The sequence below is a fragment of the Xenopus laevis genome, chromosome 7L (assembly GCF_017654675.1).
Source record: "Xenopus laevis strain J_2021 chromosome 7L, Xenopus_laevis_v10.1, whole genome shotgun sequence".
NCBI lineage: Eukaryota > Metazoa > Chordata > Amphibia > Anura > Pipidae > Xenopus > Xenopus laevis.
In genome coordinates, this window is record NC_054383.1 from 22,300,016 (window position 1) to 22,324,217 (window position 24,202).

Here is a 24,202-nt window from a genome sequence, read left to right on the forward strand (position 1 = left end):
ATCCTTAATGGAGGTAAAACCAGCCTATTTGGGTTTATTTTGGGGCAAAAACTTAAACTTTTATATGAAAAAAAAAATGGAACCTGTCGACGTCATGTACAGTATAAGAATCTCTATACCAATTTGAAGATATTGTGGTCTGTGTTGGGTTTAGCCCGATAATCCCATAAATTTCTAGTTAAAGGAAAACTATACCCCCAAAATGAATACTTAAGCAACAGATAGTTTACATCAAATTGAATGACATATTAAAGAATCTTTCCAAACTGGAATATATATTTACATAAATATTGCCCTTTTACATCTCTTGCCTTGAACCACCATTTCGTGATGGTCTCTGTGCTGTCTCAGAGATCACCTGACCAGAAATACTACAACACTGAGGGGCCGATTCATCAAGGGTCGAATATCGAGGGTTAATTAACCCTCGATATTCGACTAGGAATTGAAATCCTTCGACTTCGAATATCGAAGTCGAAGGATTTAGCGCAAATTCTGCGATCGTACGATCGAAGGATTATTCCTTCGATCGAACGATTAAATCCTTCGAATCGAACGATTCGAAGGATTTGAATCCAACGATCGAAGGAATATCCTTCGATCAAAAAAACTTAGGCAAGCCTATGGGGACCTTCCCCATAGGCTAACATTGACTTCGGTAGCTTTTATCTGCCGAACTAGGGGGTCGAAGTTTTTTTTAAAGAGACAGTACTTCGACTATCGAATGGTCGAATAGTCGAACGATTTTTACTTCGAATCCTTCGATTCGAAGTTGTAGTCGAAGGTCGAACTAGCCCATTCGATGGTCGAAGTAGCCCAAAAAACACTTCGAAATTCGAAGTTTTTTTACTTCGAATCCTTCACTCGAATTTAGTGAATCGGCCCCTAACTGTAACAGGAAGAAGTGAGGAAGCAAAAGGCAGAACTCTGTCTGTTAATTGGCTCATGTGACCTTACATGTGGTTTGTATGTGTGCACAGTGAATCGTACAATCCCAGGGGGCGGCCCTTATTTTTTAAAATGGCAATTTTCTATTTATGATAGATAACGTATATTATTATGATAATGGTTCATTTACATGAAGCAGGGTTTTACACATGAGCTGTTTTACTCAGTATCTTTTAATAGAGACCTACATTGTTTGGGGGGTATAGTTTTCCTTTAAAATGATTTTCTAGTAGACTTAAAGGAGACATTTTGTGTAAAAAAAAAAAGAACGTACCAGTGCATTACACTCATTTAGATATAGAAGAATTGTGCTTAAAAAAAGTAGTGTTTCAGGCTGATGTATTGAATATTTCAGCAAAAACCCTAATAATCCCTTTTCTTCTACTTCCTATTCCCTGAATTCCCAGGCTGTGCAGGGGAGTTGACGGCACTCAGCTCATTGCACTGTAGGTCAGGAACCAATCAGCAGCTAACAGGACCTGATAGGGAACTGAAGTCTGTCTTTGCTTGTGTGAATGCAGGGCTGTGATTGGCTGACCCCTCCTACTGGGCTTCTGGCAGGGACCGTTAGGAAAGGTCCAGCCCTCATTTGAAACACAGACAGGGACCATTGAACATCTATAGGGAGCTCTAATAAAGGGTCTATTTTTAAAGATAATATTAATTTTTAGCACCATGTAAAAGCAACACCATATATTACTCATAATTGCCTACAAAATTAGAGTTTTCTCGTTTATCCTATATTTTATGGTATGAAGATCCAAATTACAGAAAGATCCTTTATCTGGGCATTCTGGATAACAGGTCCCTGTACCAGGCAAAAGTGTTATTCCAGTATTTTCCCATATTAAAAAGTACCTTTTGTTAAATTCTTCTCTTCGAAACCCTCTACTTATTCTCAGACACCTACTGTGTATTGCCAGTTATGTGTGCTGGATTACAAGCAATTTCAACCGAGCGCAGAATTCCATTGTTTTTCAATTACCATTACAAGCAAAACTGTAGATCTTGGAGCCAAATCAATTTAAATGGCTTCCGAGACAAACTGGATGTAACTTGTAATAACGATGTTGCCCTTGAATTTATTTAACTTTTCAAAAAAAAGCGTAGCATACCAAAACGCGTGAGGATTTGCGGAAAAAAAAAATCTTTGTGATGAGAATTTGGATATTGTTTTACTTGGGAATAAAATAAAATAAGAGCCATAAATATGGTAATTTTCTCAAGGAATAAACAAAGATTATAAATGCGAAAAAACTGCAGAAGAACACAGAGCACAGAACTTCAGTGTAAACCCAAGGTCCAGGGGCTGATTTTTACAAACTGAGAATCCAGAGGGATTCACAGAATGTCATTTTTTTGTGTGGAATTTTAACACTTTCCCGACTGTCTTAAAATGTTTAACAAACTATTGTACATTTTTTAGAGTATATTTGACAGCTATGAGCGGTCACACACCATACTGTGCTCTGGGGTGTTAGAGCCATGTGGCAGTATTGAGTTCTAACACCCCTCTAGATCATTAAAATTGGTTGTCTGCCTTTAAATTCATTTTTAGTGGGATGTGTAAAGTGATATTCTGAAATATTTTGTAACTGTTTTTAATTTTTTATTAATTGTGCTTTTTGAGTTATTTAGCTTTTTATTCAGCAGCTCTCCAGTTGGCAATTTCAGCAGGTTGCTAAGGTCCCAATTATCCTGGCAGCCATGAACTGATTTGAATAAGGAGACGGCCTGAATAGAAAGAGTAATAAAAAGTGTCAATAACAATAAATCTGTAGCCTTACAGGGCATTCGTTTTTTAGGTTGGGTCAGTGACCCGCATCTGAAGTCAGAAGAAGAAGAAGAAGGCAAATGCTTGCGCGGTTCTCTTTTTCCCTTCCTGACCTTGATTTGCATATGCAAATTAGGATTCGGATTTGATTTAATATTCTCTCCCACAAAGGATTCAGGGGTTCGGCCTAATCCCAAAAAAGTGTATTCAGTAGTGATGGGCGAATTTGTCCTGTTAAACTTCGCCGAAAAACAAATTTACCAATGGAAAATAAGCAAATTCGCGGAACGGCGAAATTATTATACACACGCCTGTTTTGTCCAAATGCATTAAAGTCAATGGGCAACAGAATCATTTTTATGCGCTACCATTTTTATGCGAGCGACTATTATGTCGCGCGGGCAAATTTTTTTGATGCCGTGAATTTTTCGACGCAGAATTTTCACCGCAGTTTTGTGAATGTATTCACTGGTGGCAAAACGTAGAATGTGGATTTTGACGCTAATTCACGCCTGGCGAATATATTCGCCCATTACTAGTATTCAGTGCATCCCTACTGACTACAATGTAAATGGTTAGTGTAAATGCTACTAATTTTATCTCTGTCGTATATATTTCAGAAGGATGATAATTAATCATAACGCTACTTTATCCTGCATGAATCATTTATGTTTATCACATTGTTATCTGATGACCAATTCTAGTGTGGGAAACATTTATGTTTCCTTAACACGGAGGATTTTAAAGCGGGCAAATCTTCTTTTTATTTGGCTGAACCCAAATAATTGTTGCTTCTTTTGGGCTCCATAATCCCTAAAGAATGATATAATAAACTGAGCGTGAGAAATGTATTGATATATGGCCGTGTAACATCTGTTTCTCATTTTAGAGCCGCGGTTGTTTCAAACAGTATATGATTTTTTGTATCTTGAATCCAAATGGCCTTTTTGTCATAATCTCTTTTTGACTACCGTAGCTAGCAGCAGGCTGCTCGGCAAACGAAAGGACTGCATTCTTTCATCAAAAATTGTTTTGTATTGCTACATCTGCATTCCATGGGTTTTTCCGTTGATGGCATGTGTTTTAATGCTGCATAAGAGCTTTAGAAACTGCTCAGTTCTGAACCGGCACGCTCTTCTTGAAAATGTAAAATTGCACTAAAACATTTCTGTACGGCTACTGATGCGTTTGATATTAAGGTGGCCATAGACGCAAAGATCCTATCGTACGAATCGAGGATTCGTGCGATTTTCGGACCGTGTGTGGAGAGTCCTGACATTTTTCGTCCGAGCCCGCCAGAGCCCATTGCGCTCTCATCGTAATCTGATCGTTCGGCCATAGGGCCGAACGTTCAGATTACCCCGATATAGCCATGTCCGTTAGTGGCATATTGGGGAAAGATGTCACTAAACGAGCGGATCTATTCGTTTGTCGATGTCAATAAACGAGCGGATCTATTCGTCTATGGCTTCCTTTAGTCCTGCATTCTCATGAAGAAATGAAGCTGCGGAATTCTACTAAAGTAGAAGATGTTGAATATCAAGGCAAGTCATCCACGTTCTATTGGTTATACGTAGTTCCTGGCTTCTAGCTAAGGATCTCCAGATCATGTTTACATGGTTTTCTAGCAGAGATAGAGATCCAAATTACAGAAAGACCCATTATCCAGAAAAACCAAAGTATGGGTGACAAGTCCCATGCCTGTATAGTTAAAAAATCTCAAACGTTGGCAACAGTACTTAAAGATTCTGATTTCAAGTCGAGGAAGCTAAGGATACTGCCATATTAATACTATATAATAAGATTTTGACTTTATAAATAGTGATGGGCGAAAAATTCGTGAAACGGTGAAAAGACGGCGCCTGCATCTGGTTTTTGAAGCCAGCTTCCATTTTTTTTCGTCAAATTTTTTTGACGCTGGTGAATCGCGCAAATTTGTCGCAAATTTGCTGAATAAATTCGCCCATCACTATTTATAAACAGAATCCTGTTTATAAAATACACTCAGGGGCCGATTCACTAATTTTGAGTGAAGGATTCGAAGTAAAAAAACTTCGAATTTCGAAGTATTTTTTGGGCTACTTCGACCATCGAATGGGCTACTTCGACCTTCGACTACGACTTCGAATCGAAGGATTCAAACTAAAAATCGTTCGACTATTCGACCATTCAATAGTCGAAGTACTGTCTCTTTAAAAAAAAACTTCGACCCCCTAGTTCGGCAGCTAAAAGCTACCGAAGTCAATGTTAGCCTATGGGGAAGGTCCCCATAGGCTTTCCTAAGTTTTTTTGATCGAAGGATATTCCTTCGATCGTTGGATTAAAATCCTTCGAATCGTTCGATTCGAAGGATTTAATCGCTCGATCGAAGGAATAATCCTTCAATCGTACGATTGCAGTATTTGTGCTAAATCCTTCGACTTCGATATTCGAAGTCGAAGGATTTCAATTCCTAGTCGAATATCAAGGGTTAATTAAACCTCGATATTCGACTCTTAGTGAATCAGCCCCTCAATCAATGCCATATAAAAATGCAACTACCTTAGTTTAAATTTAATAGCTCACTTGGCCCAGCCTAAATAAGAAAATGTTGGAATTCAAGTCCAAATTTGCTCTGCGGGTCTGCAACTGTATTTCATACAGAAAAACTCCTGAACGCATTTGAGCAGATGGATTTCTGTAGATCTTATACAGCGTGCGGACATGCTTAAGTTGAGTTAGTAATATGCATATAATGCTTTTGGGTTTGTTACACAGAACAGGTCACAGTATTGGCATTAAGTGATTCTTTCAAAGCACAGGAAGTCATTTGCAATAATTATAATCTATAACCTCATGCCAGTTTCCCCTTCTGTCGTATTACTGACTTGATTATGAGGAATATCAGCTCAATATGAGGTAACGTTAAGCTGGAACAAATTCAGATGCAAATATCTTTTTTTTTTTAGTTACTTAATACTCTGCCTTATATTATTATTGCAGAAATGTGCTGCAACTCACAGAATAAAAAAACAACATATTTAAACGATAATATTCTTAAACGTCATCCGTTTGCCATTTTTGATGAACAATATAATAGGCATACAGTTTATACATTTAAAATTGTATCGTTTACTCTAAAACATTTTCACAATAAATAAATAAATTCTAATGTTAGTAAATAGACCCATAGGGGCAGATTTATCAAGGGTCGAAGTGAATTCGAGGGAATTTTCGAAGTAAAAAAAATTCGAAATTCAAATAAATTTTTTGGATACTTGGACCATCGAATAGGATACTACGACTTCAGATTTACTACAACTTCGATTCGAAGTAAAAATCGTTCGAATATTCGATAATCGAAGTACTGTCTCTTTAAAAAAACTTCGACTTCAATACTTCGCCAAATTAAACCTGGCGAATTGCTGTTTAGCTGTTTTAAGTCAAAGTAATTTTTGGGAAAATCATACCATCGTACGCTAAAATCGTTCGAATCGTTCTTTTCGAAGTATGATCTTACTAAGATCAGAATACGATCGTACGATGTATAAAATCCTCCGACTTCGAATTCAAATGACGGAGGATTCTATTCGATGGTCGAATTTCGAAGTTTTTTCTACTTCGAAATTCTACCCTTGATAAATCTGCCCCTTATACTTTCTGATTTTACTTTTTGTAGGATACAGATGAATTGCATCTATACCAATTTCTATGAACACCTGTCCTTATGGGCATGACATCTACTAGTATATATTTAAATATCATGTGGTACTTTTTTTTTTCACTCTGGAACCTACTTTTTTTTTTTTACTTTTTAGTAACTCACCACAGGTTAGTTGGTCCTCTTTGAGGATATCAAATATCAGTCCTCGGACATGGCTTGGGTGCTCACAAGTATTTTCTTCACCAATTTTGACAGAAGCAGTTGCTGACCAGTGCAAAATCCACTTAAGATTACAGTCGCATATAAGAGATTCAGCTTTGAAAGACCTACAAATGGAAAAATAGGTGCAATTTAAAGTTGAAATTATGACATGATGGATTGAGACTGTCTATAATACATGGCTGCATTGGATTATTGAAGTCACAGGTTTAATTATAGCCAGGCCATGTCTGCAAGGAGTTACTATGTTCTACCTGAGCTGGGTGTTCTTCCTTCCTCACTTCAAAAACATACAGAATGGTAAACTGGCTTCTGTGCACATGTATGTGTGTGTACTAACTAATAACCTGGTGAATTTCAATCACAATAACATCACAAGGACATGTAGGGGGTTATTTATCAAAGTCCGATTTTATATCAACATTTTCTGCTACAAACTCCAATCAAATCCGCTCGGGTTTTTTAGGCTTATTTATAATTACATTTTCCTGAAAATAAGTTTTTCACGATTTTTTCACATTTTTCACCCTAAAACTCAGATTTCTTATGCTTTTTTTGCCTGAAAACTCCAAAAACTTCGGGGTATTGTACAAAATCCAACCAAAAAATCATTGGAACTTCTCCCATTGACTTATATGAACAGGTCTGAGATGCCAGATTTTCAGATTTGGACTTTTCCATCCTCAGGGTTTAATAAATTCTGCAAAATTTGTGATTTTGTAAAAGTCTGATTTTATAAAAAAAAAATCACAAATTTCTCAGGATTTTTGAATTCGGAGTTTAGTAAATAAAACCATAAAGTCAGGGTGAGGCTTATTAGAGCTTCTGCAAGAAAAGTGGAAGCCATTATGTTTAGGTAATGGTGGTATGGATGAAGCCATAAGTTGTATAAAGAGACAAGGGAATAGGAAGAAAGCTTCAGGCAAAGGGGCAAATTCACTAAGCGCCGAAGCGCCGAACGCTAGCGTTACTTCGCTAGCGTTTGGCATTTTCGTTACTGCGCAAATTCACTAACGAACGCTGGCATAGATTCGCTAGTGTTACTTCGCACCCTTACGCCTGGCGAAGTTTCGCTACGGACGTAACTACGCAAATTCACTAACGCGCAGTGTACTGAACGCTACCTTTTATGCTAGACTTCCTTCGCCACCTCAGACCTGGCGAAGCGCAATAGAGTAGATAGGGATTGCTTCAAAAAAAGTCAAAATTTTTTCTAAGTCCCAAAAAACTCTGGCGTGTTTTCTACATTATGGGTGATAGGCTGAAAAAGATTGAAAATTTTTTTGGGGCTCCCCTCCTTCCCCCCTACATTTCCTGACTCATGGCAACTTACCTAGACAGTGGGCACATGTGTAGGGCAAAATAAAATTTTTATTTGATGTTTTGAAGGTTTTCTAGCCATTTGTAGTGCTGATACGTATTCCTCCATTGAAATTTGAATTTGGCGCCGTATGCAAATTAGCCTTCGCTAGCGTAACTTCGCTTCACTTAGCGAATCAACGCTAGCACAACTTCGCAACCTTACGCTACCCCTGAGCGCAACTTCGGATTTTAGTGAATTTGTGAATTGCTGGCGAAACTATGCCTGGCGAAGTGTGGCGAAGTGCGGCGAAGTGCGGCGAAGTTACGCCTGGCGCAACTACGAATCTTAGTGAATTTGCCCAAAAGAGTGAGGAACCCACTAGCTTCAGATGCTGATGTAGAGGTACAGTTAAATTGTGAGTAGGGGGCATCAGATGTCATTAGGAAGAGCCAACTGAGAGGAGTACAGAATGAAAGAGGAAACCAACAGATTGAGCTTCAGTCAGGAAGAAAGAAATCCAATTGGTTGATGTGTGACTACAGAGACAGAAAGTACCTTCAGGTTAAGCAACTAGGAGGATCAAAGTAGTAAAAAGAAATGAGAAGAGGGAATCTGCATGTCTCAAGTTGGAAGCAATGAATCAGGGCAGTTGTAGTTTGAAGGTAAGAGGCAGCAACAAGTAGAGGTGCTGTAGAAAGGTGAAAGAAACAAGGTGAAGAAGCACTGACATGTGTGGACTTGAGGCAACAGTGAAGAGAGGGTACTGACTGACTGCAGCCAAAAGGGTATCATCAGGTGAAAGTATAGGTAACTCTGGGAAGGGGAAAATGGCAGTAATGGGTAATGACTGCTCACTAAGGGAAAGTGCATGGCTATGGTTCACCCTTGTCTGAAAAATAGTACATAATACATTTCTGTCCCTAGAGATGGTATTTACATGGAGCAATATAGTGTTCCAATGTTTTACATTGTTGGTTTGTGGAGTAACTGATTAATCAAAGCTAACTGGATATACATTTTTCTTCTAGTCAAATCTTGGGATGAATCAGTTCCTGTATAAGCATGCAGATCCTATTGTACTTGCACACATTCAGAGTAACTACTATTGATTATAAAAATAGTAAGCCAAACTGTAAAATATACATTGATTATGGCCTACCTGGTGATGATATGTGTTTTTTTACATGTTTCTTTAAATTTGGGTTATTCATTATTCCAGTGAGTTTTTACTTGCAAAGAAGTGACATATAAGCAAATGCTCAAATGAGAAAAACATGACTGACAATTACATTAAAAATCAGTTTTGAAATAAAACACTGATCACCCATAAAAACTTTCTTGGGAGCAACTAAAGTAGATCAAGAAAGTGAATTTAAAAAAAGAAAATAGTTTACCTGAATCAGCCATGCTTTTACTGACAACACTTAAGTACATACATCTTCTATTCTTTTCTATTTGTAACTGGTGATTGTGTAATTTTGGTGATTGTGTTAGCTATTTCCACTTTGATTTCTGTTATCTAAAATAGAAAGTGTTCTGAAAAAAATTCTGCTGTGTCTCTGCAGTGTTTCCTTTTCTCTGGGAAAAAGCACAAAATAGAAAGACCGCCACGTGTTATTGATCTTTCCGTGTCCTGTGATTGTTTTATTACATAAGAAGGTTGCGCAAACATTTTTTACACAAAGGAGAGAAAAAAACAGAAGACGCTTCTTTATTTTTTTCAGTCGATTCAAGAACGATAAATGGTGCAATAAAAGATGTTAAGGTTTCAGATGATGTTCTAGAAATAACAGCAAATGGTTACTATAAATATATAACTGAATATAAGTATCAAAAGTGCTTTCTGCATGCCACAATAAACTGGAGACACCAGAAGCAAAAATGATATAATAGTATATATTAGGGACTAATGAGTAGCCAGCTAGTATGCCAGTTAGGCCACAAAGTACAGCAGTAGTCACCAGAAGAGGTTTGGTATTAAGTAAGCATAGATGGGAGAGTGTCAGAGCCCGAAGGCTCATGTTGGAGATACGGACCAAAGAGGAAGCAACGGGTTCCAATACAGTTCACGGTTTCCAAGGGGTTAAGAAGTCAAATCCAGGCAAAGGTCAGTTCAGGCAGCAAGGTTCTTAGTCAGTATAACAGGCCGAGGTCAAGATCAGGAATCAAAGGTCAAAAAATAGTATAACACACCCAGGAACACAATAAGTTGAACCTATAATGGGCAATGACTGTAGGCCTCTGGTATGCTTTTATAGGCTAAAAACGTGCCAAAACGTGTGTGATGACATTACACATCACGCACTGACATTGCACTTTGACGCAGCACTTTTTGCCGCCTGCGTCATGACGCACCGCCATCCGACGTCCTATGTGGTTCCCCTGGGCACCGCCATTTTACAACTGAGTAAGGATCGCTGGTGAACGCTCCTTACAGAGAGTAAGTGTTGTCCCAACAGGTGAAATCATGCCCTAGGTCAGTGTTCCTCAACCAGTGGCTTGTGAGTAACATCTTGCTCACCAACCCCTTGGATGTTGCTCCCAGTGGCTTCAAAGCAGGTGCTAATTTTTTAATTTTTGGCTTGGAGGTTTGGTTGCATAAAAAACAGCTGTACTGCCAAACAAAGCCTCCTGTAGGCTGCTAATCCACAGCCTTTATTTGGAACCCCTCTGGAACTATTTTCATGCTTGATTTGCTCCCCAAATCTTTTTAAATTTGAATGTGGCTCATGGGTAAAAAAAAGGTTGGGGATCCATGGCCAGGGTTGATAAGAAACCTATCCTAGATAAGATTAAATCTTGAGCAGTGTGAAGCTCCAAGTAGCATAGTGGATTAGTACCCTTGGTGTGTCTCACCAGTATAAGGACTCAAATTATATACCTATTGTAGAAGAAAGTCCCTGCTTAACGTGCAAGTATTACTCCTAACTTAGATTGCTCTGCTTTCTGCTCTCCAAGTCCTAAACAATTAGTAGTTATGTTCCAATATTTTGCACTGATGAGATCCAAAGAGATCAAAACAGGCTGTCTACGAGTTTGGACACATGGCACTGAATTATTATGCTGTATCTGTGCTATTAAACCACTGGTTCTGGGTGCATAGTTGGCAACAGGGACATTAAGAAGTAATTTGCATGAATCCGATGTTAATTCTTTAAGTTAGGGCTAAAGCATTTCATTTTAAGTTTTAAGGTGTTGTAAAGGGATCTTCTGCTTCTTTTAGCCATTTCCACCCTAACCATGATGTTGTCTCTGCTCCAGAAGGTAAATAAACTGTGGGTAGTGTAGTGCTAGGACCTGATTGGCCTAAGGGTGTAAATTAGGATTCAAATTAGGCCAAGCAGAAAGGAAGGGCACCACTTTACCTTAACAGCTGCCACCCTCCCTATGTTAACAATCTCACTGGGGTGTGCCTGTGAGGATGAAGGTAGGAGGAAGGAAGTTGTGGCCAGGATTAATGGGAGCTGAAGGTTAGGTTTTAGGCTAGGGATTATGGCGATAAGCCTGTGGTAAGTGGAGGGTGTGGTAGTTAGAGAAAAGGGAAGGTCTAGCCTCAAGGACCTGATTGTGGGTGGGCACAGGTATAGCTCCCACAAATGCAGCCTTACCTTCTCCTTGTTATTAGGTTATCAAGATATTTAATGATGTCAACATGGTATTATTAAATGATGTGGTTTCTAATGTTACCATAATTTGTATTGGTGTAATAAATGGGGTGTGGCTTATTCCACCCATTAAAGGTTGGAGTTAGTGTCTGGAGGGCATACATTGACACTGCCTTTGTCATGTGATGGTCCAGAATTATTCAGCAAGAAGATACTTTCTTTGGTGGTAAAGCTTTCCCTGTCAAGTTATGACTTAAAACCATTGCCATTCCTGTAATGTCTTGAACATCTTATTCAAAAAGGTGATATTGTAGATCCCCTGTTGACTCACACTTGACAGTTGTCACTGTTACTGCTAGTTCTAAACAAGCACATGTCAGCCTTCCACATCAATAACAAATACAGACACATCTCAGTACTCACACTGTGTTTAAAGATGGAAGCTCTTGGAATAGCCCCGGGATAAGAGTTGAAAATATATTCCCCGATATGTTTCTATAATAGAAAATCAAAGCCCGGTTACATGCTTAGTCAGTTTTACTCAGATATTATCAAACAGGCATTAATGTCAGTTTTGAAAATATTTATACAATTTGCATTCCTTACCCAAAAAAAACCCAAACATACAAAAACAGGAATTACCATTAGAGTAAGTGGTGACAATTTTGTTTTGCTATTTTCAAATTATTTTTTTGTTACATCTACTTTATAAACTTAGAAATATATTCATGTGTGTGTATATATCTATCTATATCTTTATCTATCGGCAAAAAAATGTCTGCACTCACAGGTCTTTGCTAAATAAAGCAAAAATGATTATTTATTAATATGCAATCATTACTATCTATACCCCAAATAAAGCATCACCATTAGGGATGTAGCGAACTGTTCGCGCGAACTTCGACCGTTCGCGTCCGCCGAATGTTCGCGAACGTCGCGCGACGTTCGCATTTTGAGTTCGCGTTCGATTCGAATACAAATCGTTCGACCATTCGACCATTCGAATTCCTTCGACCGCTAAAAATCGAACGATTTCGATTCGTTCGAACGATTGTAAGCATTCGATCGAATGAAAAGCTTCGATCGAATGCTTTGATCGTTCGATTCGAATGAAAATCGTTCGAGCGAACGATTAAAATCCTTCGATTGTTCGAATCGAACGATTTTAGCGGGTGTTCGAAGTTCGCGAACTGTTCGCGAACGTTCACATTTTTTGCCGGTGTTCGCGAACGGCGTTCGCGAACACCAAATCGGCAGTTCGCTACATCCCTAATCACCATGCTGGAACTGCTTGTGTACCATTGTAACTAAAATTGGCAAATTAAATCTATAACATATTCAGATGTTTACAATATACAAGAAAATAGCACACAGTTGTAAGATAAAATAACTATAAATTGTTTTTAAAAGTTCTTGCTAATTGTTATAGAATGTAGTACAATAGTCTGTAAGTTATTTAAAAGCAAAGAAATAGCAAAACAACAATGAAATCTTTGCTCAAATGAAATCACTTGATCAAGCGATATTGGTCAAAAGAACAAAAACTTTTAGTAAAAATTTAGTTTTTATCTAATTCAAAGAAAATTGAAAATCTTGATTGTGTGCATATTTTTTTTAAAAAATTGTATTTTAAAAACTTGTTTGTGTAAATATGGGAAAAACTCAAACACAATTAAAATCCCATTTTATCCTTCATTTTCAATGAGTGTGCCACATTTTAAATTAATCTTAATAACTTTAAAAAAAGCTTAAATGTTGCTAATTGAATGTTGCCGAATTTTAATATTCAAGTGCTTAATAATTTGATTTTACATCAGAGCTTATTAATTATTGGGATATCCCATATGCCATAATGTAAATCAACAGTTCTCTAGGTCTTTCCATATCAGCGAAAATCAGATGGTACTCACAACAGAAATTGTACTAAATTTGTTGTACTAAATTTGTTGAAATGCATCAATTTGCATTCTACTCATCATTTTCAGTGGGTCAACAAAAAAACTAAACTAAAAAATGCATACATTTTGCCTGACAACTCTAATCGACTTCAACATGAATTTGCAAGCTTTTAGATGCTGAACTTTTACATTCAACCTTTTCTAATTGTTTAATCGCTTAATGGCATAAAATTACACACACCTTGATAAATATGGCAGTTATTTTACACAGTCATTTTTTCAGCTAATTTAGTTTTACACAGCATAATAAATATGCCCCATATTGTCTTGTGGCTATGAATATTTCTGCGTAGCCAGTTGTACATTAACTGATGAAAATAAAAGCTTTTGCTTTGTTAGGAAACAATTAGGGATGCACCAAAACCCTGAATCATTCATAAACTATTTGGCAGAATACCGAACTGAATCTGAATCCTAATTTGCATATGCAAATTAGGGGTGGGAAAGGAAAAAGTGGAAAACATTTTTCTACTTCCCTGTTTTTGATGAAAAGTCATGGGATTTATCTTCCCTCCCCTAATAGTTCAGCCAGGCACAAGGATTCGGCTGAATCCAAATCCTGCTGAAAATTGCTGAATCCTGGCCGGATCCCAAACCGATTCCTGGATTTGGTGCATCCCTAGGGACAATAGAACAGCTCATTGCTTAACTTAAAAAGTCTGATCGATAACAGTGTTGTTCAATGAGTTTTTCCTTTCCCCAAAAAGCTGGGAGACCAACATTTCATTCCTGTTTCTTCTAAAGGCATTTTCGTTAAAGGAAATTTAAACCCCCTCCACAAAAATTTAATTAGTTAACAGCCTCTTTGAAATATTTAGACAACTGCCACTCTGGTTGTTAAAAGGCTAATAGTAAGGCTGCAGCATCCCCTTACACTAACTTAGAATTCCTTCTTCTCCACAAACCCAGTCGGCCCCCTCCTTCAGGAATTTGCTTTGGCTGTTGACTTATAAACATGCTCAGTTCTTCTCAGCTCAGATTACTAAACACACCCAAACAGCCAATGGAGAGATAGCATTACTGGTTCCCATAGAAACTCTAGCTGTCTGATCCTATTTTTTTTTCTCCTAACCACCTCTCTTGAACTCAGCTTAAACATTACAGTGCTCAACCCCAACAAAGTTTTTTATCAAAATATGGTGTGCCTGTGTAAAGCTGCATTGTGCATTGCATGAACTTTACAGCATACATTTCCTGTTTGCACATGTCAATGTTACTGATGATGTGTCAGAGGAAAAATGGCCACAGGGTGAAAGCTGCTTTTTTAGGAAAATGTGATGGTACTGCCAAATGGAGGGGTATATACAGTACAAATGATGTGGCTTGGATGGGGAAGAGCTGCCCTACTTATACACATGGTAGGAAAATGTAGGCTTTACATGTCCTTTAATTCATTTTTGTCAGCAGTTCTCCATGTAATCTCCTCAGTAACAGTGAGAGGCTAATATGCAATTCTCTCTCCACCATACGTGTGTACTGGCAGAAGATATGTCTACATCAAATCCTAGGGTAAAATGATGAATTATAATCTCAGTCTTTGGAAAGTGTTCATTTAATGCACCAAACAATAAACTGATCTGATGCCACAGCCCCTCTTCAGTGCCATCTGGCAATATTCAAGCACAGATGAAGTTGACAGGAATAATGACCTCCTCTCTAAGGAGTTATGCTCTCCATACAGCCCGTCTCCAACAATAATGATGCTATTGGCTTTTGATACTATTAAAGCTATTACTGAAGCGGTGTCTTCATCCTTGTTAAGGCTGGGCAAACTGGGGGAAAGGATAGTATATCTTTGCAGAGACACGTCATGTCTTCATTGTTTGTGTCATCCCATTTAGTGCCACATGTAGAATCTACAGTGCCTGCATAAAAGTACTTGAAAATGTTGAAGCCATAGATTGTACTGTTCCAGGTACATCTTTAATTTGCAGTGTGCTATGTGTTTGCTGGCAACAGACAAGATCAAAGAGAAATGGCACTAAAAATGTTAAGTGGATTCTGTAATGCTCTGGGCATCATAAATGGAATTGCACATGAGCACATTAATAACTTCATATGACAGTTGCTGAGAAGTAAAGACTGATCATATGGTCTACATGGCAGAATGAAGGTTGCCAGGGAGCTAGGAGCTTTGAAAACTGGAACCAGAACTTTATGTGACTTTTATCAAAACTTTTCAATGGGTCATCTTGATTGAACATATGAACAATAACCCTTCAGTTTGACCTGTATTATTAGGACTAAGAAGGAACCTGAGCTGGCAAACAGGAACAATTTTATAGAAGCACAGGCAAGGTTAACTAGACAAGCAGGGCTAAAGGTCAGTACTAGGATCAGGATAAATAGTACTCATGGTAGGAGAGCATGCCACAGGCAGAGCAATAAACTAGTGTCAGTCAATTCCTTTCTGACTAAGAGATATTGCAGGGTCATTTATAAACACTGGGCTAATTTGCAACTGGGCAGCAACCCATGTCAACCAATAAAATGTTTTCTTTCTATTTTCAACCTGCAGCTGGCTTTAAAATACATAGGGGCAGATTTATCAAGGATCCAATTTTGAAAAAAAAAGACCAATCAAAACTTTAAAACGTTTAAAAAAAACGGGTGAATAGGATTGAGTTGCAAATTTAAATTGAATTCGATTGGTATTTTTTCACCAAGAAAAATTACAAAAAAATGTTTTTTCAAAAGTCCACCAAATGACTCCAATTGATTGTAGGAGGTCCCCCATGGGATAAAACACCAATTCAGCAGGTTTTAGATGATAGTCGAATTTGAGTTCTTAAAGGCACAGTACATGATTCATTTCAAAATTCGTATTTGAATTTTTTTTAAATTCAAATCGAATTTGGACTATTCCCTAGTCGTATTACACTAAAATAAACTCAAAATTTGAATTAAAAAATTTGAATTTTCAATTTGACCCTCGATAAATCTGCCAAATAATGATTGAGTGGTTGCTATGGGTTACTGCCCAGGTGCAGAATTTCCCAGTGTTTATAAATGAACAGTACTGTCATTTTTTCATACTAAGAATGATGCACCTTTATTTTTTTCTACTGATTTACTAAACTGGTTATATAGTTTATAGTAAATCTGTGATTGGCTGCTATGAGTTACTGTCTGGTCCAAATTTGCCCCATTCTTAGTCATTGAGGGCTTCTCACCTTAGTGTTTTGAATAATTAAGCAAGTACCTTGAACTACGGTTAATGAGTCCATCAAGCCAGTTCATTAGAACTCTTTTTGATCACCACCAGGTTCTTTTGAACCAGCTTCTCCTTGCTCAGGGTGGCACTATTCCTGGTCAATAGGAGAAGTTAAAAGTTTCCTGAGGGAGAACTGTGATAGTCAACATCCTTGATCACCAGAGTAGATACTTTGCCTTATGGAAGATCCTAGAGGTGACAGTGGTCAGGCACAGTGAAGCAACATTCCTTCTGTGCATTTCTGCATTTATACTAAATATACAGTAAAAGCGAGAGCTACCAATTTGCTTTCGTTTGCATAGATTCTTTATTGCATTATAATGAGACAGCCTCAGGGCAGGTACTATGGTAGTCCCTCTCAGAAGCGGGTATACAAATGTGTGGAAAGAGAATGTTCCATGCACAAAATAACTTCTACCTTCTACTGCCTTTGTCAGGGAAAGTGGAATATGAACTACTTATAAATAGATTTTCCATTCACTTTGTCACTATAGCTACTGTTCTGTACAAAAATAGCAAGCAGCTCGCTCAGATTAGTGAGACAGAAACAGAAAGCTAGGGCTGATTTAAATACTTGTTATTTTGGAATAGTTCTTTTTTTGTAAATCCTGTTACCATATTGTTCATCTTCAGGGCATTAACATAGAGGGTGGAAAGAACTGTCTGTAAACCTGCAACCACAGACTTTCTCTTGGCTTCCAAATACCTCAATCTGGATTTACACAAACACTAAGAAGTAAATACAGTCCCCTTCTGTTCTCTTTGGAATGCTTTGATGAATTACTAATTAATCAGTTACATAAAGCACGAAATAATGCAAGCGGAGTCCAAATACAGTAAATCCACCATTATGGTCTTTTTTGAATATATTTTTTATCAGAAGAACAAGTCTAGACACTGTAGACAATTAAAAAGGTCATGGAATTTCTGGGAATGGGAACAGCAATGAGAAGATAAAATGATGCAGAGCAGAAGATGATGTTCTTCTCATGAACGCAGAAACTGCTGCCTGAAACCTACTTTATGGTAAGTACATAGTCAAAAGATATGAATAATAAGGCTTCTATGAGAATGCTGCAAGCACATAATTGTTGTTTGCAGCCAGTAATGCTTGTACTTCCCATTCATTTATGGGCCCCAAGAGAAGAAGAGGTTGGAGCATTTTGGCCCTGAATATTCAGGCTTTCTCAAAACATGCCAACATCTCACCTTAAGTGATTTACCATAACTGATTTATTTATTTCAAACAATTTTGTGTGGGGTCTACAACATCTGTACATCTTCACTGTTCAGCAGAGATACTGTAGGCTACCAGCTCAGCCTCACTTGATTAAATAAGCAGCTTTTGATTTCCCAGATCAGTAAGAATAGTAATCCAGAACCAGTAGCTTGTAAGCAACATGTTGCTCTCCAACTTCTTGGATGATGCTCCCAGTGGCCTCAAAGCATGTGATTATTTTTGAATTCCAGGCTTGGAGTCAACTTTTAATTGCATAAAAACTAAGTATAGTGCCAAGTAGAGCCTGTAGGCTGCAAGTCCACATGGGGGCTACCAAATAGCCAATCACAGCCCTTATTTGGCACCCCAAGGGGTGCTTGTGTTGCTCCCCAACTCTTAATACATTTGCATGTGACTCATGGGTAAAAAAAGGTTGGGGACCCCTGAGTTAGAACATAACACTGGTCAAGGCTCATAACTGGACAATGGATGCAGTCCACAAATTATGTTTTTGTACTTGATTAACATGTGATCTAATTATGAAAATCATACCATTTTTGGCCAAGCTAAGCATACAGGCATACAGAATGGTCAGATCAATCTTAGGAGCCCAAATATGTGCTGATAGAGGTCCCCATATTTAGGAAGGATCACCTAATCAAAATAATCAGTTTTGTTTCAGTTGTATCAGACACAGGGATACTGATTTATACATTTCTGGACTGGCTCATTTCAGAAAACCTTGATTGCATAAATTCTCCCAAAATCTTCAATAGCCATGTAACTTTTTTAAAAAAAATTAAACTGATAAAACTGGTTGAATGTTGAAAATACACCTCTTAATGATTTTAGTTGCCATTTTTTATTAGATGATGTTTTAAAAAAAATAAACTTTTTTGAAAAAATTAACATAATAAAATAGATTGAATGTTAAAAAACAACTCTTACTGATTTAAGTTGCCATTTTATTAGAATTTTTGATAATGTTTTGACTGATTAGCTAAAAATTGGCTTATTTAACGCAAAATTTTTTTTAATCCTCTACATTTGGGGGCACGTTTACTTAGCTCGAGTGAAGGAATAGAATAAAAAATACTTTGAATTTCGAAGTATTTTTTTGGCTACTTCAACCATCGAATTGGCTACTTCGACCTTCGACTACGACTTCGAACGATTCGAACTAAAAATCGTTCAACTATTCGACCATTCGATAGTCGAAGTACTGTCTCTTTAAAAAAAACTTCGACCACCTACTTCGCCACCTAAAACCTACCAAGTATCAATGTTGGCCTATGGGGAAGGTCCCCATAGGCTTTCCTAGCTTTTTTTTGATCGAAGGAAAATCGTTCGATTCGAACGAACGAATAGCGGTAAAGTCGAAGGATTTCACTTTGACGGTCTAATATATCGAGGGTTAATTAACCCTCGATATTCCACCCTAAGTAAATGTGCCCCTTGGTGTATTGTGATGTGTCTGATTCCAATAAATATTATATAACGAATGACTTACTACACTAGCGATCTTGCCTTACTCCCCTACCAGTTTCAAAAACTAGGACACAAAATGTGTTGGAGACATAAAGGCAACAAAATGACAAGAGCCACCCCTGCTCAAATTGAAACTGAAAACTGGTGTTTGGATTATGAATACTTAAACCCCTATATATAATAAAAATCACTATGTTTGCACAGGAGTAGTAACCCATAGAAGCTAGCTGCTGATTGGTTACTTTGGGTTACTGCTCCTGGGCAAACATAGTGCCTTTTATTATATAACCCCCTATATCCCTCACTGAAAACTGGTTAGTACTAGATTCCTCTTAGCACAGTTGGGAGGTGCTGTTAAATAGGTCCGACAATTAGCTACAATTATAAACAAAATACAATAATCAACACAATAGGAAACATTATACATAAACCAACAATTTATATAATCCATATATTGTAAATCCTTTTCAGTTTTTATAATGTAGCTTCCTTCTATGAGAAGAAAAATAAGAAAAAGGAGAAAGCTTATCAACAAAACAAAGATATGAAATGTCTCACACCCAACAATACTCTACTTACAGTTTTTGAAGATTGAAGAGGCCTAGGAACATTTCTGGGGTAAAACAGCCAATCCTGTTATTAGACAGATCACTGGGAAGAAGAAAAAAATTGTAATATTTTAATTAACTTTCTGTTATAATTGCCATTGTTATGTTTTTAGTATACTTTATAAAACTGCCTCTACTTCTGACCAAGAATTACATTGTTTTGCATCATTTTGATCTGATGCCGAGATGTCTAACCTGCTGCTCTCCAGCTGTTTCTAAAGACTTTGTTGAATCCTTTCATGCATTCCAACTCCTTGTGATTTCATTCCTGCAAGAGGTGTGTAAACCTTGTACTCTATTCTGCTGAAATACAATTGGGTCTACTTACTAATATTAATTTCTGTTTTTTTCATGAATCAATTTTTTTCTCTAAAAGTGAGGATTTTGTTTCTCTAAAACTAAAAATTTGAGATTTATGAAGTAAAATCCACTAATAGCTCTAATACACCTTTTTTTAGACATTCAGACATTTAGATGTTTTCTGATTGTTTCACTAGTACTTGTCAGAAAAACTCACATTTTTGGTGTTTTTGTATTTCTCAGGGCATCGTTCAGCATTGTTTGTTTTTTTATATTCAGATTTTTTAATAAATAAAAGGGCAGTTGTGGTTCTAGAGAAAATGCGTTGATCGTGGTTTCAAAAAACTCTGAAACCACTGAAATGAGAATGTTGATAAATTATTAAATTATCTTCTCTTATCTGCTTAAAATATTGTTAACTGTCTAGACAATGCAATTTAGGTCACTTAAATTTCGGACGCAATTTGCTTTTTTTTTTAGCTATGCAACATCTTCCCCATGATTACAGCTATGGATGCACCGAATCCAGGATTCGGTTCGGGATTCGGCCTTTTTCAGCAGGATTCAGATTTGGCCGAATCCTACTGCCTGGCTGAACCGAATCTTAATTTGCTTATGAAAATTAGGGGCGGGGAGGGAAATCACGTAACTTTTTATAACAAAACACCCTATGCACCCCTAATTTGTATATGCAAATTAGGATTCAGATTCAGGGGCAAATTCACTAAGATTCATAGTTGCGCCAGGCATAGCTTCGCCGCACTTCGCCACACTTCGCCAGGCGTAGTTTCGCCAGCGCTCTGCAAATTCACTAAAATCCGAAGTTGTGCTCAGGGGTAGCGTAAGGTTGCGAAGTTGCGCTAGCGTTGATTCCTCAATGGAGGAATACGTACAATCACTACAAATGCCTGGGAAACCTTCAAAACAGCAAATAAAATGTATATTTTGCCCTACACATGTGCCCACTGTATAGTTAAGTTGCCATGAGTTAGGAAATGTAGGGGGGAAGGAGGGGAGCCCCAAAAAAAATTTTGATCTTTTTCAGCCTATCACCCATAATATAGAAAAAACACCAGCGTTTTTTGGGACTTAGAAAAAATGTGAACTTTTTTTGAAGCAATCCCTATCTACTCTATTGCGCTTCGCCTGGTCTGAGGTGGCGAAGGAAGTCTAGCATAAAAGGTAGCGTTCAGTACAATGCGCGCGTTAGTGAATTTGCGTAGTTACGTCCGTTGCGAAAATTCGCCAGGCGTAAGGGTGCGAAGTAACACTAGCGAATTTACGCCAGCGTTCGTTAGTGAATTTGCGAAGTAACGAAAATGACCAATGTGACTAGCGAATTGACGCTAGCGTTAGGCGCTTCAGCATTTAGTGAATTTGCCCCTCAGTTCGGTATTCAGCCAATCGTTCGTGAAGGATTGGGGGGTTCGGCCAATCCAAAATAGTGGATTTGGTGCATCCCTAATTACAGCATAAGGAGCACAATTGTGTTTGTGCAATTCGATGTATTAGACGAAATTCTGCTCAGCATTTCTAATGTCAGGGTTAGATAGAGCCCCACTGACCCAGACCCAATATCTACCTATCCTCTGCTGTTGCTGCCTAGCTGCCCTCCCTCACCCAATCATAAGTAAGTATAAGGTTTGTGTGCAGTCGGTGGTCGGTGAGCAAAGGAGTGGGGTCCCTGGGGTGGCTAGACCCAGTGGGCCTTGCACCTGAGGACTGTGTAATGTCTGGTATTTGAAATAGAAATGATGGCTGCGCATAATTCTTTAGGCTCTGCACCTGTTGGTTGGGTGAACCCTGAAATTACCGCAACCTTCAAGATGGCAGTAGCTCTAGGGTTACCCTGTGTCAATAGATATGCATACGATTCATCAAAATAAAATGGGTTCAAATACACAGAAGCGCAAGGAGTGTTTTTAAATTGCTTCATGGTTCTGGGAATCCTGCCAAAACAGATGGTCAGCAAACTATGGAATCACATTTGTGAATGTAAAAAAACTCCAAGAAACCAGCACTGAAAGGGTTGACAATCCTGCAATAACTGTAATTAATTTCACTTTCATAAAGTTCGTTGGAAAGGGAAATAAAACATGCAAATCTAAGAAGTAAAGCAATTATTTCAGACAAATGTTTTCCCAATTACGGCGGAGGGTGCTATTAAAATACATTTATGTTTTGTTGATATAATCCAGTGACCCAGTTTCATCAGAATTGGCTGATGGCCATTGATTCTTCAGGCCTCTGAAAGGAAATAACTATCGCTGTCTTTTCACATCTCCATATACAATGAACAGCCCACAATAAAATAACTCCATGCACTGTTGTACGGTTTAATGAGGGAACATTAGAAAATAGATTGCAGCCAAGAGGAAACATTTCCAGCATAATTTATAAAATATGTAGGGTCTGTTTGGAATCAATGAGATTCAATTTAAGGAGAACAAAAGGTCAAATCACTCAGGGTGGTACAGGGGATACCTGGAGACAGGGGAGATGCGATGGTGCATTATGCAGATGCAGTAAGAACTATGGGCCAGATTATTGTTTAAAGTGGAGAGGGGTCCCTGTGTAACAGGCCAGTGGTAATAATCCTTGAGGAATGCCTAATAAATTGGCAATAAGAGTAATTTTAACTTTCATTCTCTTTAAAGGAGAAGGAAAGTCTTCTTTCACTTGGGGGTGCCAAATGTTAGGCACCTCAAGTGATTCTATTGACTTACCTGAAAGTGCTCGTATCAGCAGAAAACTGCACCAGCGAGCACCATGGAGTGATCCTCTTCCGGCTTCTTCTATCTTCAAATTTCCCGGGGCAGACGCATGCGCAGTAGAAAGAAATAGCCGACTTTTTAGTTGAAGTTCAGCTTTTCGGTCTACTGCGCATGAGCAGCCTCGAGAAGAAAGAAGAAGTAAGAAGATGATCGATTTGTGGTGCTCACTGGTATAACCCCGGGCTGGTGCAGTTTTCTGCTGATAGGAGCACCGGCTCGGGTTTCAGGTAAGTCAATACAATCACTTGGGGTGTCTAACATTTGGCACCTCCAATTAGATGAAGACTTTCCTTCTCCTTTAAAGGATAAGTAAAACTTTAACACAAGTGAAGTAGAATTGATAGGATTGCTATTCTAAGCACTTTTGCATTGTACATTCATTATTTATTTTGTTTTTAGTTCCAAGATATAGTGAATAAAGTACCCCCTCTTGTAAAATATAAGGATATTATAAGTTACCGAGGAGTTTCATGACCATATAAAAACACGAGGCCAAAGGCAGAGTGTTTTTATACAGGTCATGGAACTCCGAGGTAACTTCTAATATCCTCATATTTTACAACTGGGGGTACTTTATTTATTATAATACACAAATTTCAGTGAGTCATGTGACAGAAATGACGTCAGAACTCACCGTTTATAACTGATGACACCAGAACTCACCATTTATAAGGATGTAATTTACAAGATATTCATGGCTTTTGTGTATTATAAATGGATAAATGTGCTGTTAATATAAATTAATTTGGCTACAACAGCGCCACCTGAAAGTCATGTTCCAACCATTCTGAACTCTAAGTAGTTGATGAAGTTGTCAGGAGAAAGAAAGAGGTTTGGTCTGATGTTCTTCTGTTAAGGAAAGCAGAAAAGTGAGAATAGCTATCTGAGGTTTCTAATGTTTTTATTTCTAATCAAAAGGACCAGCCCTCTTTATTTCTACTGACCAGTCTGGGCCAAGGTAGCCCTATCTTTACTATTTGACATAGGGCAGCTGGTAAGTAGAGGCCTTCTTTGCAGTCTGCCCATTACAACACTCATTAATGTGGGTATCTGAGTGATGTGCAAGATAGGAGGGACACCTATGTACTTCTCAGCAACTTCAACTATTTTGAAAAACAAGCATCTAATTGGTTGCTATGGGTTAGTAGA

The 24,202-nt window shown here is 37.9% G+C and overlaps 1 protein-coding gene across 1 annotated transcript in view; it reads right to left on the reverse strand.

Annotated features, from left to right (window-relative positions):
- The window catches only part of LOC121395755 (adhesion G protein-coupled receptor A2-like), a 149,505-nt gene that overhangs the window by 44,954 nt on the left and 80,349 nt on the right, over positions 1 to 24,202 (reverse strand). Inside the window, exons 4-6 of the mRNA XM_041570043.1 lie at positions 19,951 to 20,022; positions 11,916 to 11,987; positions 6,528 to 6,691 (exon numbers count right to left, since the gene is read on the reverse strand). Of these exons, the coding sequence (XP_041425977.1) occupies positions 6,528 to 6,691; positions 11,916 to 11,987; positions 19,951 to 20,022 (308 nt within the window). The remainder of the gene's footprint in view (positions 1 to 6,527; positions 6,692 to 11,915; positions 11,988 to 19,950; positions 20,023 to 24,202) is intronic.